This window comes from Cuculus canorus, chromosome 3, assembly GCF_017976375.1.
Source record: "Cuculus canorus isolate bCucCan1 chromosome 3, bCucCan1.pri, whole genome shotgun sequence".
NCBI classification, from domain to species: Eukaryota; Metazoa; Chordata; class Aves; order Cuculiformes; family Cuculidae; genus Cuculus; species Cuculus canorus.
Window position 1 is genome coordinate 3629144 of NC_071403.1, and position 23276 is coordinate 3652419.

The 23276-nt window shown below is 37.9% G+C and overlaps 1 protein-coding gene across 1 annotated transcript in view; it reads right to left on the reverse strand.

Moving 5' to 3' along the window:
* SNTG2 (syntrophin gamma 2) overlaps positions 1-23276 on the reverse strand; it is a 275672-nt gene that overhangs the window by 38453 nt on the left and 213943 nt on the right. Inside the window, exons 11-13 of the mRNA XM_054062992.1 lie at positions 23235-23273; positions 9939-10055; positions 90-161 (exon numbers count right to left, since the gene is read on the reverse strand). Coding sequence (XP_053918967.1) covers positions 90-161; positions 9939-10055; positions 23235-23273 — 228 coding nt within the window. The remainder of the gene's footprint in view (positions 1-89; positions 162-9938; positions 10056-23234; positions 23274-23276) is intronic.

Here is a 23276-nt window from a genome sequence, read left to right on the forward strand (position 1 = left end):
CTAGTTAAGATTATCTTGAGCTCATCATTAACAGGAAAAGGCAAGTTTTCTTTACTAAATAATATCATTGTAATTGTTAGGAGACCTACCTTGTGAATTTTAAATAGAACCTCACAGAGGTTATAGATTTTTTCAGCTCGTACCCAGTCTAGTGTGCTTACCTATAATATCAAAAGAAAACGTTAACAACACATTCTTCATCCTAGATGAAAACAACTAAAAAGATTTCACCCATTATTATTCCACCGGATGCTCTGAATATAGGCACATCACTATGTTTAATAGCAAGCATTTAGAAAAGACTGTCCAAAAAGCAATTTTTACAGAAGCAGCGTCTGTAGGAGCTTTACTATAATGAAAAGGTATTAAATAATTCCATATACGTTTTCCCCATTACTTCTACAGCATGAGAGAAACCCCTTTGCAATCTCGGTGGTGAGTTACATAACTGTATTTATTTGTCAGTGCGCTCATATAGAGAACCCAGAGCCTCACACTTAGTCATTCAGCTTCAGTTAAAAAACCCTCAACCTTAGAATTAACAAACCACCACATGTTCCTACATTCATGTTTGAGTTGACATACTCGAGGGCACCAATATCTTAATATTTATAATAACACCCAAAAAGGACTATTTGACTGCAATATCTGAAATGAAGAAGAATGTGAACAGTGTCCTTCATGATGAATACGAAAAGGCATATTTTTTGTTTTCATTTGATTAAATTCTTTTATCCTGTCCACATGACAGGCTGTTAAAATTTGACAGAATTATATTTGAGGTTTTCCCATAAATTCTAGTTCATGATATAATGTCATAATATGTTTTCTTTTAAAAACAGTACATAGTCCATGTAGTTAAAGAAAGAAAAAAGAACCTATACATAGGAAAAAAACAAGCGGAATACACATCATCTTGGTATAATATAATATTTTAGAGCAAAACACAAACGCTTGGTGAATGCACAGGAATGCGTGCACAGATATGAGAAGAATTTGATTAAATTATAACTCTGAGGCTTTTAGCACATGGAAACAAGTGTTTTGGTGACTCTAATAGAAACCTGGATGCCTAGAATATTAGGGCAGATGCGGCTTTATCCTGTTCTCGTCCCCTGCCAAAAGGAAGAAAGCATAAAACTAAAATTTAATTATGTAGTTTAAGCAAAACTTGGCTGTAAAACTGTCTGGCGTCTGTGGATGAAACTTAACCATGAAAAAAAAATAAGAAAAACTCAATACCACATTCTTTTTCTCTGTATTCACAGCAGCACATAGTTCACTTATAACAATCAGTCCCGTTCCAGATGTTTTGCATGAAAATCAACATGATTATTTTGAATTTATTCTTACGTTGAATTTCTAGGTCTTCATAAATTCTAAAGCCTTGAACAAAATGGTAATAAAATGGTGACAATCCAAACCAGGGCAACACATTAGAGCAGACTGATGCGGCTTCTACCGGTTACTAAATGTTATTTTAGAGTGCTTTTGGAGGAGTGTGTGAACTTGGTGTTAAGCTTCTTTGTAGTCCTATATACCCTATGTCGACTTCAACTGAAACTAATGAACATTATTATTGAGTAGATATCACAGTTATGTATTTCAAAGCAGCGTTTCAGCATTTACCTGAATTCTTTCTTAGTGTAGAAAGCATCCTACCTAAATTTAGGTAATTAATTCTAATTTATCAGAATTATCTAATCTTAACAACCTAATCTAACTCTGAATAATCTCATTTTAATTTCAACATATTGGGAAAGAAGGAAAAAAACATCAGTAAAGGCAGCGCTTTCCTTCAGTTTCTGTTACGCTAGAGTAGATCTGTACCTTCTAGATGACTAAACGTAGATGAGATGAACCACCTATTCCAAATGGGACTAAAGACCTCTAGAAGATAAAGTTCTCTTACCATATCTTTACAGGATCTAGAGAGACCTACATCCTAGGCTTCTCCATTTATCAGTATTTATATTTTAACAATCCAATGGCAAACACCACTTGAAAACAAAGAATAGGGTAGAATATGTAAAAGCACATTACACATTTTCTCTTTCTCTTTTATTATGAGCCATTTCTGATCATAAATTGAAGCTTAAGACATTACCTAGGCTACCTTTAAAAATAATTAAATTAAATTAATTTAAAGGACCTTTGTTGAATTTAAATCTAACGTTAGCTGTTTTAGAAAACGAATTTAAAGCAATTTTAGATACTATACTTGTCCTCCCATTACCTCATAAAATGTAACAATTTTTAGAGTCATACTTTTCTACTTTTCATATTTCTGCTACTGTTTTCCTTCTAGAAAGTTGCATTCATTATTTTATCTGAATTTTGCTTTATAATTATGTTTAAGAGTATACAGTAACACAAGTGTAGAAACAACCTAAACAGAGAGGAAAAAAAAAAGGAAGTTGATTCATAAAGAAATATTATACATTTAAACACGGCAAAATAGAGTCTGCAGGACTTTGCTTAATTCTTATGTACAGAGAAATCTTTTTGTACATTGATGGCTGTTTGAAAAGAAAATAATGAAATAATACAGATTTTGGCCCATTACTGCAGCTCCTCAGAAATCTTCTTGTTTCCTGCAAAATAAGGTTTACAGGCTAGAATGGTGGCTATTTTGTTGCTTGGTCTTGAAGTTCTTGAAAGCAAAGGTTCTTTTCAATCTGAGTTAAAAGCAGGAGAATATTTCATTCCTATTCCTGGCTAGACAAGATATAAAGGCATAAGTATCGACTTAATCTTCTGTCTGTGCAACTGAATTTAGTGACACCGGCTATAACCTAAGAGCTGTTGAGACATGACTGAACTTTATATTTTGGTTTGACTCCTGAAGATTAATTTAAACTGTTGGGGGTTCTTTGCTGCTATTAATGATGGACAATGGTTACACTGCTGTGCCATTAAATTCACCCTGAATACTTCAGCCTTCTCCCCATTGTCCTGTGCATCTCTTTCATCCTTTGACTCTCTGTAACTTCTGACTTTTTCAGCAGAGATAGCTAGTGAGCATGGTAACTGTCGGTACCTATATTAGCCTAGATTTTCTTTTATTGTCTGTGTCAGATAAAGGCTACCATTCTTAAAGCCAAGAACAAAACAGTCTGAACATCATAGCTTGCAAGGTCATCGGGAGAACACGAAGGATATGTTGAGAGGAATTTTAAGGGGGAGGAAACAAACATACTACAAAGGGATACTGGAATCCAAAGAGACGTCTGACATTATTTATAGTTTTCTCAGGGCTATCACAGAATGCCTCAATTTAAAATGTTATCGTTAAAGACTGCATTGCTTTAAAATCCCCCACAAATAACCGTGGACTTCCAGTCAATGAAAAAAAGCTGGAAAGAATCAGAAAAGTTCAGAACAAAGAGCAATATATTTCATTTTCTTTCAAAGGTGTTTCAGTTTATTGCAGGCTTATCCATCATCATTTAAAAACTGGGTAACGATAGGTAAATAAGCTAAATGGGATTCTGAAATATATTCTTTAGAAAATAAAAATGTTTTTCTCGTTTTTTCCCCTTGGAGTTATTCCTGAAGGTATTCCATAGATTGCCATTTCCTGAGTTTATTTTAACATGACAAGAAAAGTATTTTAGCAAAGTACGTGACAAAATGTTTCCAAAAAAGGTATATTCAGAATGGGTCACTTAATGAGACACACTTCCATTCACATGACTCCAGATGTAAGGAAGTGTCAAAAATGGTGTAAAAATACAGGAAATAGCAAATAGCATTCACTGAGCTTCCGCTTCAATTCTTGTTTGTCTAATACATGAATTTACAACCAACACTGGCTGAATGTTATTAGTATTATTAGAAAATCAACTCCTTAGCGAACCCAATGCGTTATGTGATGTAGTGAATACTTGGTTTTGTAGATACCTGGATATATTAATTCTTTCAGAAAGATTCTAAAACATTTTTAAACTCACATATAGCACTGAGATGACCATAGGGATAATAAAAATGAACATGGAAAAATAGAAACCTGAAGTTATAATTTTAAGTCCACAATAAGAGACTGAACTAAGTATGTAGAGTTACTCAAGAGCTAAGTCATGCAGAAGTATTTTTACTTCAGTATGAGTTTCTGTAAATTCCCTGTGTTTTAAAAACGGGCATTACAGGATTTCTGAAAATAAATGAAGTACTAAAATATAGTTTTTCTTACACCAAGAGATCTCAATATCAGTTCAGGCTCGTATCCCAAATAAGCTTAGCTTTAAATGAGTATGTGTTATTCACTGATTTTTCTTTAAAATGTTATGAATTAAAATAGAGGGAGCAATAAAGTCAAATTCTTTTTGACACATACATAACAAACTAAAACCCAGTTGCTCCCCTAGAAGAGAATTCTGGAATTACAAGAAAGGTGTAAAGGACCTTCATGCCTATTCAGAGATGAGCATTTAAGGATGGACAAGCATGAGAAACAAATACGGAGTGCATGGAAGACAGAATCACACTTCAAAACTCAGTAAACTCAAGGGGAATAGAACATACTCATTGAATATATGTGAACGCTGAATCTGGTTCTAGAAACCTCCCGTGCCTCCCAAAATAGTAACAAACTTGAAAAAATTTAAAGAGTAAAACTCCAAAAAGATCAAAATGGCTGCAGTATTTATTAATGGAATACATGGAATTCTGCATTGTCTGACAATTAAGTGGAAGCATCCAACCCACCTAGAAGGACTAAAAAGGAGGTGAAATTCTTTTAGGTCAAGATTAACCAGTTTCACTGATCTCTTGACTCTTCAGTGTCAGGTAAAATTGAATGAAGTATAAGTTTAAAAAAACCCTAAAATATATTGAAGAGGAAAAATAAATCAAGAAATCCTCTTGAGATTAATTACAACATAGCAGTATAAGAAGCCTAAATATGTCCAAAGCAACTAAAACTCAATGGTATGAAACATACATCATTTGCTCAGGGACACGGTTTAGTGGCAGATAGGAATGGTTGGATTCGATGATCTAAGAGGTCTTTTCCAATCTAGAGATTCTATGATTCTACATATTAAAGAGCAGTTAGATTCTAGCCAATATGATACCAAATAAATAAGGAGTTGTGTGTTGAATTAGAAAGTTCACCAAAGGCAGTCACGGTCAAGTCTACGCCCACCAACTTGTTGCCTCTTCTTTCCTAATATGTTATATTGACAATATGTATAAAGTAGATTACAAACATAAGTATTCAGAACTTGCACAGCAGTACTCTAACATCCAAAGCACCATTCATGTGTTAATTACATTAGTCAAGCTTCTATTCTCTGTCATGTTTTTCAATGGTGGAACTACTTCTGTTCCTTTCACATTATTCTTTTATTTAATCTCTTTCTGAAAACTATAAGCAGTATAAGTAATGATCGCCAAACGGCCTCCACATAAACCACCTTAGCACTATTTACTTAATCCTGTTGAAAAAGATAATTGTTTAATTAAAGGTAAGACAACACCTCAAGAGATATAGCTACTTTAAGACTTGAATTTAAAAAACACGTTGAACCATGGGGAAGAGGGAAAAAATCAAACAGTCCCCCCTACTTATAGCACATATTCCATAGAACCAAAACAACTCATTTTTCTGAAAAATTTCAGTGACGTAAAAAATAGTTTGATTTTGAAAGACAATTCTGAATAGTGTCTCTCCAATTTCTCCTCGGATAAGAATGGAGAACTTTTCAAGATTAACATTAACACAAGAATAATTTCTATGTGTGCGACGGTGTTTATCATACGGGCAGTTTTCAGAAATGCGTCACAATTCTGATACAGCAATCTGTAAATGAATTCTGTAGATTTCTTAAATAGTCAGATAAGCCACTTTAGGGATGTAGAAAGACCATTTTCTGTTAATCATACTGTTTGTGATATTTACTTCTGTGGTGCAGTGTCTACATTTTTGGAAACACCATCTGAGATATTGTTGAAATAGAGTATAAATAGACTGTTACTTGTCATACTAGCTACTTTCATATTATAATATCCACATTTCCTCTAAATTTTTCTTTATTTTTGCCCATGGGTAACTATGTTTTCCATTCTTATAAAGGTTAGCAGCTGTATTTACATTCATATCATCTTTTACACACAATGAAATAGAAAAAGATTAGAAATTGTACCAGATTCTTTTAGAAACGGTTGTAAAATTATGGGTAAAGTCATTACAACTAAAGATAACTGTATGACTTGTAGGTCACCTACTCTGTGCACACTACATTGCTACGCTGATGCATTACATTGATTCAGTCTGCAAACAGCAATACCATCATTGAAACATCTTTGAAACAAAACATTATGTTCAACTCTTGTTTTCTAAAGGTCAAGAAAGTTAAAGTATCTGTATTTTTGTGCTAAGACAATCCATATTTTTATTTTTCACTTAACATAGCGAAACAAAAGTCAGTGGGAGTCATGGGAAGAGTAGTACCAGTAAATGTTTCTAAAAATAGTGGAACAGCCCTATGGCTCTGTGCAGGTACCTGGGTTTCCAGCTACAGAGCTGGGACACGCGACAATGTTAGGGCACAGTGTGAGTTGGTGGCTCCCCGTGTGCTGTGGGAGCTCCCTCGGGTCTGGCAGGGCATGGTCCTTGCTAGCCAGGGCCCATCCCATCACCCTGTACTGGGTTGAGCCCATCCAAGAGCTCAGCACCCACCACGCCGCTGGCTAAGTCCCCATCCGCCTGCAGCGGGATGGGGGAGAGAATGTGAAGAGCAAAATCAAGAAAACTTGTGGGACAAAATAAAGGCAGTTTAATAACTGATGGGAAGAGATAAAAACCAAGTGATTCAAAGGTAGCTGTACCCTGCCTGCCCCAAGAAGACCAGTTCTCAGCCAGTCCCCCAGGAATGGCAACTTTTGAAGACCAAATCCCCATTTTACTATTGCTGAATTTGATGTTTTATGGTACGTAATATCCCTTTTGGCCTGTTTGGGTCAGTTGTCCTGGTGGTGTCCCCTCCTAACCTCTAGCCCACCCCCAGGGTGAACAGTGTGAGAAACAGATAAACACTGTGTGAGCAAAGCTCAGCAACAGCCAAGTTCTAGCTGCAAACACAAACCCCATTGCCATGAGGGCTGCTAGGAAGAACGTTTCCTCTGTCCCAGCCAGACACACTATACGCAGATGACACTAAGCTGGGTGGAAGTGTGGATCTGCTGGAGGGTAGGGAGGCTCTGCAAAGGGATCTGAACAGGCTGGACTGCTGGGCCGAGACCAATGGGATGAGGTTCAACAAGGCCAAAAGCGGGGTCCTGCACTTGGGGCACAACAACCCTATGCAGTGCTACAGACTGGGGAAGTCTGGCTAGAAAGCTGCACGGAGGAGAAGGACCTGAGGGTGTTGGTTGAGAGCTGACTGAACATGAGCCAGCAGTGTGCCCAGGGGGCCAAGAAGGCCAATGGCATCTTGGCTTGTATCAGAAATGGGGTCACCAGCAGGTCCAGGGAGGTGATTCTCCCTCTGTACTCAGCACTGGTGAGACCGCACCTTGAATACTGTGTTCAGTTCTGGACCCCTCACCACAAGAAGGATGTTGAGGCTCTGGAGTGTGTCCAGAGAAGAGCAACGGAACTGGTGAGGGGCTGGAGAACAAGTCTGACGAGGAGCGGCTGAGAGAGCTGGGGTTATTCAGCCTGGAGAAGAGGAGGCTGAGGGGAGACCTTATTACTCTCTACAACTACCTGAAAGGAGGTTGTGGAGAGGAGGGAGCTGGGCTCTTCTCCCAAGTGACAGGGGACAGGACAAGGGGGAATGGCCTCAAGCTGTGCCAGGGGAGGCTGAGGCTGGACATCAGGAAAAAAATTTTCATGGAAAGGGTCATTGGTCACTGGCAGAGGCTGCCCGGGGAAGGGGTGGAGTCACCTTCCCTGGAGGTGTTTAAGGGACAGGTGGACGAGCAGGTGAGGGACATGGTTTAGGGAACGTTAGGAATGATTGGACTCAATGACCCAGTGGGTCCCTTCCAACCTGGTGATTCTATGATTCTATGTCCCCAGCCAGGAGCAGGGCAGCCTCAGAGACTAGGGGCAGCCCCAGTTCCAGGCTCCAGGCGTCCCCGTGGGGACAGGGATGGGCCGAGGCCAGGCTCATTGGGTAGGCTTGGGTCATTTGGGCTCATGGCTGGGCAGGACAGGACTTTGGGGAGCTGAAGACTTGCTCTACTGCGCTCTTTGAGCAGGACCTGAGGGTACCAGGGGAGCTGCAATGGGATCCTGGTGTGCAGGAAGGGTGCGGGGAGTGCCAGGGGAGGTGGTCAGGAACAGTCATGGCTGGAGGTACCCTCAAGGCACAGATAATCATCTTCAAAGAGTGTGACTGTAGATCCAGAATTGAATTCTCCAGGTGAGAAATTTTCTGTTTTATTTCTTCCTTGATATAAAACATCAGTGGAATGATCAAATAGCAAGAAAACTGGTCAAAAGATTTTATGATTTATAGGCTCTGTCACACTTACTGGTGTATCTGAGTACTGGGATGGCACAAAACATTGACCGAAGAGGTCCTCTTTGTTCCTTTTTTTAGAAAAATCAGTTTTTTTTGTGCAGAAACACAACACAATGTAGTACTGACGGTAGCATGGTACAAATGCTACCAAATATCAATCCTCACTTGTCTGTTCTTAGTAGAGAGCTGAACACGATCAATGATGTAGTCTATCCCAAATTAGTATCATGCAGATGGATAGTTTTAATTATATCAAAAATGCTTCCTCAAAATCAGATCTGAAAACACCAACTAAAAATTATAAAGGAAAAGCATTCATGTGGTGTGTTATTTATTTGTTTAATATTTTTACATTGTTTTTGCATTTTAATTGGATTGCAGTAATTGAATCAAATTTTAATTCCTTCAATTAACATATAGACCAATATTTTTTTAGAGGGAAAAAAAAAGCTTTTCCCAGATGTGTTGTTTCGCTTCAAAAAGAATACTATTAGCCATTTAAAAATGCTTGAAGTTAATTGGATCATCGGATTTAGAATGCCGATCTAGAGAGAGAAAAAGTGTTACTAATTGCTTCTCATTTGAGTTCATAAATAAAGTTCAAAGAGCACACACTTCCCAAAGGTCTGCAGTTGTGTAGATGTAAAGGACCAGTTTTTCTTTCAAGCAGCTGCAGAAACGGGGGGACTGACCACTTTCTAAGCAAAACCGTAACGAAGTGGTAGAACTGAAATCACATTCTCATTCCATATTTTATTCATTTTGACTTGTTTAAAGCAAAGGCTCTCCAGAGAAAAAAGCAAGAAAGGATAAAATACCCTGTGGTAATTAAGGGTTATTTTTTAAGAATTCTACAGCTCGTTTCTGTTTCATTCTTTTAAATTAATTTTTATTAGTTATTTTTTAAGAGAAATATTAGATAAGCCATTTGTTGTGAAATAGCATCCTAATTACTAGCTACGTAAATTATCAAAGCAAGATGATGTAGTCTGTTCTAACCGTCCAATCAGCATTGGATTTTCTGTAACAGTTCAATCTTGTACCTTTTCTGTGTATAACCTTCACAAGTATCTACTAGCAGTATGGATGGAGCATTTCATGATGTATCTTGTCTTTAAGAAAGCAGAGTAACTACCAACTCATTACACCTACAAAATACCTTAGAATAAATAAGATAAGAAATATTAGGACTAATGAGTCAGAGGAAAGTCTGAACTTAAAACTTGAAAACAGTAGAACGCTTCCTGTTAGAAATTCCTTGCATTATCCAGGTACAGGAAGATTTTCAGAGGACCTTGAAAGTTGTTAAATATCTAAAGCTTATTGTAATTAAGTGGCATCTATGACTTTAACTTCTTTGGAAATCTCAGCTGACAACTTCACTTGATAAGGAAAAACAAACCCAAACACAACAAACAGGTTCCCATTTACAATGTAACTGTCACAAAAGTGTTATTTTTTTACCGGCGGAGTGCTGAAAATGTAGAAGGATGAACCCTTCAGCGCCAGAAACCTGAATTTGTAGAGCTGAGATGAATCAGTTCCTTCAAGTCTCTCATTTACCCATCCCATGTGTATGACCTGTAAAAGAAAACAATTGAAAATTGAACTTCTCAGTGGGCAATAAGATATATCTGAATAAGTCAAGTCTTTCCACAAAGAAGAGCAGTCATGTTAGAATAGGATGCATCATCCCCTTCTTCACATTTGCCTTCCCACCACTGTAATAGAAAAAATAAAATTCAGTTGGTGTGCAAGCATCCTTTTGAGGTAAATGCAAATGTACAAAGGAATAATGACAAAGCGTAGAATATAATGAATATAGTTACCCACCACAAACAACAAACAGAAAAATTAAGAGGAACATACTGCCCTTAAAAGAAGTACTTAAATCTGGAGTGATCCACCAATCTGACTATACAGCTGTTGTTGACAAGGCTGCACATTTGAGTTAAGACTATACTTAGAGAAAATATTGAGCTGCACTGGGGCAGAAATGTCGTAGCACTTGTGAATACTACTTGTGGGCTACAAGGATGATCAGAGGGCTGGAGCATATCCCATATGAGGACACGCTGAGAGAGTTGAGGTTGTTCAGCCTGGAGAAGAGAAGGCTCTGAGGAGATCTTAGCGTGACCTTCCAGTACCTGAAGGGGCTACAAGAACTCTGGGGAGGGACTGTTTACAAAGGCTTGTGGGATAGGATGAGGGGCGATGGGTATAAACTGGAGAGGGGCAGATTTAGGCTAGATATAAGGAGGAATTTCTTCATGATGATGAGAGTGGTGAGGCCCTGGTCCAGGTTGCCCAGGGAAGCTGTGGCTGCCCCATCCCTGGAGGTGTTCCAGGCCAGGTTGGATGGGCCTTGGGCAGCCTGAGCCAGTGGGAGGTGTCCCTGTCCATGGCAGGGGGTGGAACTGGATGGGATTTAAGGTCCCTTCCAACCCAAACTGTTCTATGATTCTACGAATATACTGAGTGCACAAAGCTTTGCTGGAAGTCACTGGAAAAAAACCTGAAGAAGGCATGCATTAAATTGCATGAAAAAAATCAGCATTTCTTCTATGAATACATTTAGGAAAAATGTGATGATCTCAGGAATGCTTTTCTATCGAAAACGCAGTGTGCACACCTATAGTTATTACCAACATAACACTAAAGTGGAAAGAATGGTCAGGTAGTGCCTAATAGCAGAGATGGATGCTCACAGTCCTGTATCAAGAAAATCTCACACATCGTTTTCCAATTTCATTATCCAATGTATCAATTACATCTCTTACCAATCAACTTATTCAGAAACAAATAATAAATCAACATGTTGAGCAAGACAATCTCTATGTACTGAACTTCAGCATTAACATTTTAAGGAGGTACAAGAAACATACAATAAAGACAATAGCCTTTCCAATTCTCACTTTGCTACTGTGTAAATTTGATAACTTCACCAAAATATTGTTCCTGTAGTAGTCAGCAAAAATTTGGAAATAAGATGTTCAGAAACTTCATTACTTTAACAAAATATGTTGTAGTATTGTTGATAATCAACTAGAAACTGTATTATTATTGAGTTGATCAGCATGGTAATATAATATCAAATAATACAGACAAGAAGAATAATGTCCAAATCATAGGGTGCGAGCAATACAATATTGTCTCTTACATTCAGAAAGTCATTTTTGCTGCCTTGCAAACGCAGACCATTTATTAACATGTTACAGTACTAAAATATTAATAAGCAAAGGACATTGGCTATTATGTTCTTTGTTTATCATCGTTATAAACACCATTTATTCTTACAGCAGAACTCACCAAATAATTTTGGAACTATCCACATCAAATGGCAAAAATAAGTCACAGATAAAGTCTGCAGCTTCCTCAGGTGCTTCATAAAACATCATATTAGGCAGCCTGATCTAGTAAGAGGTGTCCCTGCCTATCACAGAGGGGTTGGAACTGGATGGTCTTTAAGGTCCCTTCAAACTAAAAACATTCTGTGATTCTATCTACACCGACCGTGATAAAGTTACCTATTCATTCCACTTCATCAAAGTCTACACAAAATCAAACAGCAATAGTTCAGTTACAGTTTGGATATATTGCACTGAATATTACTCTATTCGATTGAAATGACTAACAAAACATCTAATTACAGGGAAAAAAATCAGGAAAAAACAAACAACAGATCATGAGAGCAAATAAAAAAATCTCAGAACCCTTATAAAATATAAGGACCTGTTTTGTTTCTCGATTCGATTATAATTCCCAAGATATATCATAAGCTGATTAAAATTTTTTCGATTCTCATTTTCTTTGAAACCATTACTTAGCTTTGTGTGAAAATAATTTGTGGAACAAGGAAACAATTGTACACCTCACAGCAGAAACATGAAAAAACAAAGTGCTGATATATATCTTACAAAAGAAATAAAAAACTTACCTGTAAAAGACTAGCTGGTATACAATAGTTCAATATCATTAAAAATGCCAACGATAAAAATCATTCCAAAAGTCTTTTAAATCCCAAGATTTGTGTATTACAAATAACACGTTTGTTTGTGTATTAGCACCGTGAAACACGGACCTAAGTATTAAAGGTGCCAGGGAACAAAATGCTGCAGCATTTCCTGAATAATGAAGACATCTATAAAATGAATGCCTACATCAATTTATTCTTTTTTTTTTTTTAATGAACATGTGAAAAAAATCAACAAGTAGATATTTGCAGATAAATTTAAAGCTTGGAGAAGAGTATCACTGCAAAATACTGGTTGAAGCCTCAGTACATGTATACATTTAAGAAGAGAAGTATAGTGCAGCTAGAAGACCCACAAGCTTTTTGATCATCCGTTTTGGGATTTTTGTACGTTTAGGAGAAAAGCAACGGTTGAATTGATTTAAATATGGATTGCTCCAAAGGCTGAACGTGATACTTTCTTGGGGAAGAATCACACACAGAATCACAGAATCACAAGGTTGGAAAGGACCCATTGGATCATCGAGTCCAACCATTCCTAACACTCCCTAAACCATGTCCCTAAGCACTTCATCCACCCGTTCCTTAAACACCTCCAGGGAAGGCGACTCAACCACCTCCCTGGGCAGCTGTTCCAGTGCCCAATGACTCTTACTGTGAAGAAGTTTTTTCTGATATCCAACCTGAACCTCCCCTGACGGAGCTTCAGGCCATTCCCTCTTGTCCTGTCCCCTGTCCCTTGGGAGAAGAGGCCAGCTCCCTCCTCTCCACAGCCTCCTTTCAGGTAGTTGTAGAGAGTAATAAGGTCTCCCCTCAGCCTCCTCTTCTCCAGGCTAAACAACCCCAGCTCTCTCAGCCGCTCCTCGTCAGACTTGTTCTCCAGCCCCCCTCACCAGCTTTGTTGCTCTTCTCTGGACACGCTCCAGAGCTCAACATCCTTCTTGTGGTGAGGGGTCCAGAACCGAACACAGTACTCAAGGTGCGGTTTCACCAGTGCCGAGTACAGAGGGAGAATAACCTCCCTGGACCTGCTGGTGACCCCATTTCTGATCCAAGCCAAGATGCCGTTGGCCTTCTTGGCCACCTGGGCACACTGCTGGCTCATGTTCAGTCGGCTGTCAACCAGCACCCCCAGGTCCTTCTCTTCCGTGCAGCTCTCCAGCCATTCTTCCCCCAGTCTGTAGCACTTCATAGGGTTGTTGCATAGGGTTGCACAGAATTGTTACTGGAAGATAGCTGGTGAGCTCAGTGAGTTTTAGAGTTGCTTTACTGCTATTTGCATGGCTTGGGGATAACTGGACAGAAAGCTAAAACGTAACAATATATAAGAGGAAGAGGAAAAAGTAAAAGAACGAAAGGAAGGAGGCTACACGTGTATATAAAGAGGAGAAAATCAACCAAAAAGTATATGGAAGGGTAAAAAGCAAAGAAAAAAGGATTCCAAACGTATACCTCTCTTATAAGTTATGAAGTCCTTAAAAAATAAAGGAGGAAGATAGAAGATTTTCCTGTATCAGAATCGATGTTCAATTAATTTATGCATATAGTGAAAAAATAATAAAACTATGAAACCTTTTAAAGAGATATTAAAATACCTAATATAATTTTACTCTCCTTCCACACATATTTCTTATTGAATGGTTTATTTAATGGTCATTTAAACCATAGACAAGGAAAAAGAATAATTATTCAGTTCTACAAATGGAACAAACCCAAGTGTTGGTAGTCTATAACAAGTGATTTGAGGTTCTTGTATAGGCTACTGAGACTTTAATTGGGTCACAGTATGTGGGTAGGAATATTAGCCTTGGGATAAAAAACATTCTGCTATTTAGATGGAAACCTGCCATTTGAAGCTCTAAGGAGTGCTAATAAGGTACTACACTACAAACAGTCCCATTCTCAGCATCCCTTTCACTGCTTTATTCCAAGCAGTTATTATCTTTATTTATTAGCCACGGGAAGCTGTGGGCGCCCCATTCCTGGAGGTGTTCAAGGCCTTGGGCAGCCTGATTTAGTGGGATGTCCCTGCCCATGGCAGGGGGTTGGAACTGGATGATCCTTAAGGTCCCTTCCAACCCAAACTATTCTGTGATTCCATGATTCCCACACTGCATAATCAATTTGACACTGCTATTGGAAACTGCATGGAAAATTACCCTTACATCCTCAATCTATTATTACATTTCTAACATGTTCTAATACACTTTCTAAACGTTCCTGTAGGAACAAAATGAGCAATGGCACTCATTATGAGGAGATAAAACAGGTCACTCACAAAATGTAATCCAATCATAGCAGATAAATGAAAGGTTTTATTTGCACTTATTGTTTTCCTACAGCAATAAACCCTCTTGATGCTGCAGTGAATGGAAACTTAACATGTGTTACATTTAATAAAGCAATCAGTACGTTTTGTATATAGTACTTTTAGTTAAGTAGTTACGAAAAGTAAAACGCAAAACACTCCAGAGGGAAACGAAGAAAGAAAGTCAAGTAGACCTCTGATGTATGAAATGTAAGAACAGATGGGTACACTTATGTAATTGAAGTGGGCTAAGAATCTTCAACAGACGCCAGCTAAGAACCAATGTCATACCATGAAACAGTATGGAACAATATAAAATTAAGAAAGCAAAGAGAAGTACATCTTGAGGTAGTTTAAGTCATTTTTTTTTCAAGCAACTGGTAGACAGCATGTTTTGAAAAGTACAGATATTGAAGAGAAAAAAGCAGTCCTTTTACATGCACAATGATTAACTGAAAAGAAAACCCCAGCATCGGAATGCTAGAAGTTTTGCTGCATTACATTAATGGCTTCCATTGTGCATCAACTGCACTCAGTTATGTCTAACCGGCTGCTATTCAAAATATAACGCCTTAGAGATGAAAGCACAGAGGAACTCAGAAATGACGACACCGAAGTATTTCATGTGCTTCAGTTTGAGAATGAAATTCGTGCGTCCAAAGTGGGCACAGTTTGAACTCAACAAATAACAACATGCTCATACTGCCCCAAAGGGAACTATAAAGACAGGTATGTATCCAAATCTGTGTGTCTTCCAAGGAATTGCCTACCTGCACAAAACCTGGAATATGAATCCTTTCACACAGTCGTAACAGTTTCTTCTCTCTGTTTGCCTGTTTTAACAAAGACACTGGGAAAACTGGGGCTGATATCACTCACCTTTCCTCATAATAGCCTTGTTCATATTAGGATCCTAACCCAAAACTCAATTTTGAAGACACGTACTAAGTTGCATTACTGGTTATGCATTCTTATACTAAATCAATTTGTGAAGCAGGAACTAACCAAACTTAATAAAACTGTAAAATTCAGGTCCTTCACAATTTTCTTTGGTCTTGTATATTATTTTTATTTTTTAGCAAAATACAATGAAATACATCTAGCGAGCTATTCTCCTCCTCACCATATAAAGACCCAAACTCTTCTGCAGTTTGGAAAAACACTTTAAAAAAAAAAAAAAATAGAGATTCTTTCAAACTATACCTGTTTGCTATAGCTCTAGCAAGAGTCCTTAAAGAAGAAAACTCAGTCTGAAAATTCATAGAGTCACAGAATCACTAGTCTGGAAAAGGCTTTTGTGATCATCAAGCTCAACCGTACTGGTCCACTACTAAATCAGATCTCTAAGCACTTCATTGACCCGTACTTTAATCGCTCCAGGGATGAGGACTCAATCATCTCCCTGGGCAGCCTCTGCCAGTGACTAATAACACTTTCGGTGAAGAAATCTTCCCTACTGTCCAATCTGAACCTGCCCTGGCATGAGTCAAGGCCATTCCCTCTTGTCTCAAATTCAGTCTGACTTTCTTCTCCTTGTTATCCCTCAATCTACAAAATGGTAATTCTGCTTACAAATAATACAATATATATACATCAATATAATTTTAATTGGAGAATAACCCTGAAGGAGAACTGATCTCATAGTAGTAATCCAGTGAAATCACAGTTCTGTAATATTAAATGGAAAAACAATCGCTTCTAAAAGCTGCTAAGAGCAGAGGTCCATGCAGAAAATTATATTCTCTAAAACATCACAATTCACAAGGCAGAAATACACAAAGGCAATGACAATAAAGAAGAGTTATTAATATTTTTTAAAATATTCTAACAATTAGGGGAAGCTCAGGAAGATGCTTAATCAGAGACTATGATTCTTCACTGAAGACAGAATTGCCTTGAGCCACTCCCAGACAACACAGACCCAGACGACCTCTGGAAGACATGGCCAACACATTAGGATGAGGAAAACTGCTTAAATATACTCTTTTGTATATTCTTCCTTACATAGGGATAGGCTTCCTTTACGTGATACTCTACTTCTGTAGAGTTTCTAGAATCCAATGTTTTGAAGTCTTACAATGTGAAAGGGCAATCTAATATAAACATTTCATTAACACACATGCAAAAAGGAACACATGAATACTATGAATATACTGTCAACATATTTTTTTCTAGGAAGCACAGTAAGATTTCACAAAATATGTTCAGAAATGCAACCACAGTTTTCAGAATTCAATTATGTATAGATTTGTTTTGTCAAGTTGGGCAAACCTTCTGCCTTTTTTTTGTGTTTTCCAGCTTGCTTGTGTTTAAAATCAGTACAGCACTAAAAGTTATTATCTCACAGTGGCACTACATACTACTTTAGTGGCTAGAGGTTAAAAAGTTTAAGTGCTTTACAGTGCTACTTCTTCCATTACAGCGAGTTTTTTCCACTAGAAGACCTGAGGCCCCAGCAAAGATCTCTGAAGCAGATCAAGAGAATTTCATTAGGAATTGCATAACTGACCTCCCATATAAATAAAGTTAAAACAATTACCAAGAAAGATTTCAATTCTATCTCTACATGGTCTTTTTATGCTTATGGCAATTAAGAATAATTATAGTCTACAGGAATCTAATCTTTCCAGACTATCAATCAGGAGAAAGTAATTGTGTTACTGTATGGTATACTTTTAAACTATTTTTGTCTGTTTTTGAGAAAATGAGAAAAATGAAAGACAAATTGATCATACATGAGTATACGCAAGGCTTCGTTTATTCTGCAGCATGAAGCCAAGCAAACATGGTCCTGGCATACCTGAAGCAGCAGTTCTGCTATGAGAAACAATGGGAAAACTCTCCATATTTGAGAAGTTTCTTATTCAGAATTAGGATCACACAATTATCAAAAACAGAGTGGAAAAGAGACTTCTGCACAGTACATTATCTTTTCCAAAATGCAATAGCCATGATACCTTTTTTGTTCCTAAAAATACGCTAATGTTCTCAGGATCTCCAGTAATGGAGACGTCATAATTTCTCTCAAGAATCTCTTCTAGCACTTTATTATCTTTCCTAGTGATAAAGAAATTATTTCTGACATCAAACATAGAATCATAGAAGAGTTTGGTGGGGAAGGGACATTAAAGCTCATCCAGTTCCACCCCCTGCCATGGGCAGGGACACCTCCCACTGGCTCAGGCTGCCCAAGGCCCATCCAACCTGGCCTGGAACCCCTCCAGGGATGGGGCAGCCACAGCTTCCCTGGGCAACCTGGGCCAGGGCCTCACCACCCTCCTCTTTAAGAAATTCCTTCTTATGTCTAGTCTAAATCTGCCCCTCTCCAGTTTATACCCATTGCCCCCTCGTCCTTCACTATAAGCCTTTGTAAACAGTCCCTCCCCAGATTTCTTGTAGCCCCTTCAGGCACTGGAAGGTCGCTATAAGATCTCCTCGAGCCTTGTCTTCTCCAGGCTGAACAACTCCAACTCTCTCAGTCTCCTATGGGAGGCGCTCCAGCCCTTGGACCATCTTTGCAGCCTCCTCTGGAGGCTAGTAGGTTTACTTTTGCTAATGCATCATAAAAGGAGTACTCAAGGGGATTGGATCCAGGACAGAACGGAATGGTTGGACTCGATGATCCAATGGGTCCTTTCCAACCTTGTGATTCTGTGATTCTGTGAACTTTTCAGGACTTGTAGTCAATATGTCAGATTTGAAAGTGAACCATTTATAACTATTATTGGATTATCCAACAAAGTCTGTACAACCAAATCTACATAATACTTGTTTCAAATATTGTAATGCCAAGAAATGTCATAAACCTTCCTGAAATCAAGATATGTTGCAGCAACCACCTGTCACCCAGCTACAAGATGTGTTATACGATCACAAGAGGAAATTAGATTGATTGTCACTACTTATTCTTGACAAATCCTTCAGGGCAATCATTGATTTTTTTAATCTTGCTGCTGCATACAAATAATTTGTTTATTTATTTCAGATTTCTTCCTAGAGATTGAAGTTACCTTGGCTAGTTCTCTAATTCTCCAGCTTCTCTTTCTATTAACAGTCATGATGTTTGCTCTTTCCTAGTCTTTTGATATGTCAGCCGGCAGTCACAAATTCCCTGGAATATCCTGATAATAGCTCTGAGATTACTCTGACCAATTTTTCAAAAATCACCTGGCACTAAAAGCATATGTACCACCAAAACTTCCCTTTGTATTGTAATCTGAGATGTTATTGTCATTTTTCCTACTATTATTTGCAATAACCAGCTTTTGCAGTCGACCATTTTAGCGAAGGTTGAACTCCAATATGTTGAGTAGAAGACAAACATTTTCCTTTCTTGCTATTAATGCATTTAAAGTGTAATTTTATGTCTATCTATCCCTTGCTGGCTGCATCTTAGTCTTTGTCCTGCCCTCCCTGGTGCTATTACATGCTATGCTTTTACAATCCCTATCTTTAGATTTTGTTTTCTGTGTGATTTCCTCCAGCAGTCAATGAGGAAGTTACTGCAAAGAATCAAAACAAACAAGGGAATAGATATCCTAGGAAGTAGTGAAAACCTGTTTCACAGCATCACAAGAAAAAAATATACATAGTCTTAATTAATATCTAATCAATATTTTCCTCTTTTTTTTCTAAGAAAAAACTGCATTGCTTTAGTGAAATTATGGTAATATTTTTAGAAACATAAAAATCCACTCAGCAAACAAAATCAGAGAGAGAATTGACTAATTTAGTTTCATAAAAAACATGGAGCAATCCATTAGCGTGCATATTTTTGAAAACTGAGTTCCAAATTTCATTTCCCACTCATAACAGAGAATCAAGTGCTTTCAAGTCTCTAGAGCACTGTAATAAATCAGTAGAATCAAAAATTATAGTCTTTGGAGATCGGTGGCTGTAAACATCCTCTACACTTAATAAAATAATGTACAACCTGGCTCAATCCCTCTCTTTCCTTGTGAAGAGCCAATTTGCTCTAAAACTATCCAGTGCACAGATGCTGTGTGCTTTGTCTTCCACGCAGGTTATATATACACTTAGAGGCAGAGCTTTGTCAGGGTTATTTCTTTAATTCCTTTCAAATTCACATAATTATTTATTAAATAAATTTATTAAAGCCTTGTAGTTTTTCTCATGGACAAACTACCACTACATGCTGTGGGACAATTAGAACTCTCCAAACAACTCCCAAGGTCAGTCTGGGATTTCAGCATTGGTGGGAATAATTTCAATACGCAGTTTAAATGCAGACACTCTGCTTTGGTGGGAGAAGAGAATTTAAAAGAAATTAAAAGTTTCACGATCTGATACTGTTTATTTTAGCGGTACAAATATACTCATAATAATTAAGCACTACTACCTCTTTCTATCTTCAGATCATAGATACAGAACAAAGTCCAAACTCTTTGTCTGATGTCTTCTTTTGGCCCAGAGGCCCATAAATACAGCTGGTTTAGACCTGGAGACCAATAACTTAGTCCTTTCACTTTCCAACTTGCTTAGTTGTATGCCCATGGAAATCAGCATGTTCTGGAGATTCAGTTACCAGCAAAACCAGTTACGGACAATGTGAAAGATGGGGAGAAATCCAGGTTTAGTGAAGCAATTTTATACTTTCTTGAACCTGAATCCCAGTTTGTTGATGACATACGAAAAACAGATTCTGAATGAAACCTATCCTGATCCAACCTCATCCCTTTATGAAAGATTAAATCTGACACTAAAGGCAATGAAGAAAACTCATGGCAAAACCATAATGAAACTGCAAGGACCTATTTAATCCTCCAGGAATATCTGTACTCAAAAGCAAAGATAAATTTGCAGCTATCACCAATTTTACTCTTCCAGTGCTCTTCCAGTGACCTTCACTCTCTTAAACTTACCCTTTCCTTTAATTTTAAATCAATTGCATTAACAAGAGCTATTCAGGTTTGTACAGACTTTATGTAACTGACATTAATAGGCTCCATTAATCTAAAGCAGATCAAGTCCTCTTCTGTTGCCAGTTATCATTGCCAAGTTATATTTTATTCTTTTGTGATATATATGTATATATACATACGAGAGATTCACATTTTCACAGAATCACAGAATCACAGAATCACCAGGTTGGAAAGGACCCACTGGATCATCGAGTCCAACCATTCCTAACACTCCCTAAACCATGTTCCTCAGCACTTCATCCACCCGTTCCTTAAACACCTCCAGGGAAGGTGACACCACCCCCTCCCTGGGCAGCTGTTCCAGTACCCAATGACTCTTTCTGTGAAGAATTTTTTTCTGATATCCAACCTGAACCTCCCCTGATGGAGCTTCAGGCCATTCCCTCTTGTCTTGTCCCCTGTCACTTGGGAGAAGAGCCCAGCTCCCTCCTCTCCACAACCTCCTTTCAGGTAGTTGTAGAGAGTAATAAGGTCTCCCCTCAGCCTCCTCTTCTCCAGGCTAAACAACCCCAGCTCTCTCAGCTGCTCCTCGTCAGACTTGTTCTCCAGCCCCTCACCAGCTTCGTTGCTCTTCTCTGGACACGCTCCAGAGCCTCAACATCCTTCTTGTGGTGAGGGGCCCAGAACTGAACACAGTATTCGAGGTACGGTCTCACCAGTGCTGAGTACAGAGGGAGAATAACCTCCCTGGACCTGCTGGTGACCCCATTTCTGATACAAGCCAAGATTCCATTGGCCTTCTTGGCTTGTATTTTGGTTGCTTTTAAGATAAATTTTCACAGGACATTTTTAAGTCTGGATTTTTAACATTTGCTTCATTAACACTTTAATTTCTGCTAGTTTTATTTACTCGATCTGCCTGAACTAATGATAAACTTCATCTTTTCTCTATTATTTCGGCAGAGAACAACCCAAGATTTGTTGCTGCCAGTCCCAACTTAAACTTCCATCTCCTGAAGTTAAAGTCCTATTTGTAACTTCCCTTCTTTTCATATATGGGCCGTGAAAACAGGGATAGATTTGTATTGCCTAACTTTAGGCACCTACGTTAGATGATAGGCTACAAGACTAATCTTAGGATCTCGGTATAGTTAAGACTGAAAAAGAGGCTCCTATAAAGGATGATTTAAACCACTGATATCAAATTCCCCATTTGAACAACAGAGTAATCTGCACTGACTGCTTAGGCATTCTATGGAGATCAGCTGGTTAATTTAGGATATCAAATTAGATAATTAGTGATAAGTTGCATGACTGTCCCCCATATTTTTTAAAAAATTGAGAAAGAATATGTCTTCTTTTTTTCAACCAAACCCTTTACATGGCCAAATTGATAAGAAAAAAACTTTGAATAGTTACTAAAGTCCTGTGCAGGGACAGGAGTTGGACTCGATGATCCTTGTGGGTCCCTTCCAACTCAGGTCACTTTGTGATCATAAACTTCTACACATAGAATTAAAGTCTGTAGTTTTTTTTCAAGTACATGTACTATTGACCCAAATATATGAAAACAGTTTCTTCTGTAAGAAAACGTCAATGGTTAAATATTTTTAGTAGTTTCTAAAAAAGTCTATCAATGTCCTAATATACTTTATAAATAAGATGACAGAATAATGACATATGAAAGAATACACAAGCTGTCAAACTAGCAAATATTTATTTGACCCTTCTATAAAGAAACGTTTTGCTCAGTCTTTGAATTTTGAAATAAAATTCCATAAAATAATCTGCGGTAAAACAGTATAAAAGACATCTTGTCCAATTTTCACTTTAGCAATCTACAAACCCAGCTTTTCTGGAAACAGCAGGCACTGGGTTCTTTGTTCCCAAGTAATGATTCAATGCCACATTGATGGAATGAAAGCACACATAAGTGAAACTCATTAGATTTATAATACAAGCTTCAAAGTACTTCCCAGAATTACAGAATTAGCCTGGAAAACGCTACTATTATATTTTACAAAGTAAAAGAAAGAAAATCTTTACAATGTTACAAGAAGCAACAATACTTCCAATGAAGTAAATTCATCAGGGTCTTCAGGACATTTGGCTAATTGGACCATAAGAAACAAGTCATCATTCCTGAGCTCCAAAAGTCCCAGACAGTCATTGCAAACATAGTTTGCGCAGCGTGACACGTGCAAACAGATTGGATTTGTAATAAACTCCTTGGCTCTCTGCGTACCCTATGTGATGTAAATACAGAGTCGTTACTCACTGCTGCAATACTATATGCAAACATACACTACTCTTTCCAAGAGCTGTTTGTGAGTTGCTCTGTCCTCCCCTCATGTATTTCATGGGTCCATCTAATCCACTTTTTAGTTCTATATTGGAGGATTTTGCCCATTGCTGTGGATTAGTAAGAATCTGCTGTATTAAATAGGTAATTTCAGAATTTCAAACCATATAAAACTGAGTTATTTAGTGACTTAGAATTTTAAAACTGACTAAAGGTGTATGTAAGCTCTACAGATTTTGCAACTTAATGGAATGATAACAATTTTAAAAATATGATTATATAACAAAAGCCTTACCTGGTCTGAGGGAGAACAGCATTTATTTGCCATTTTTGTCTA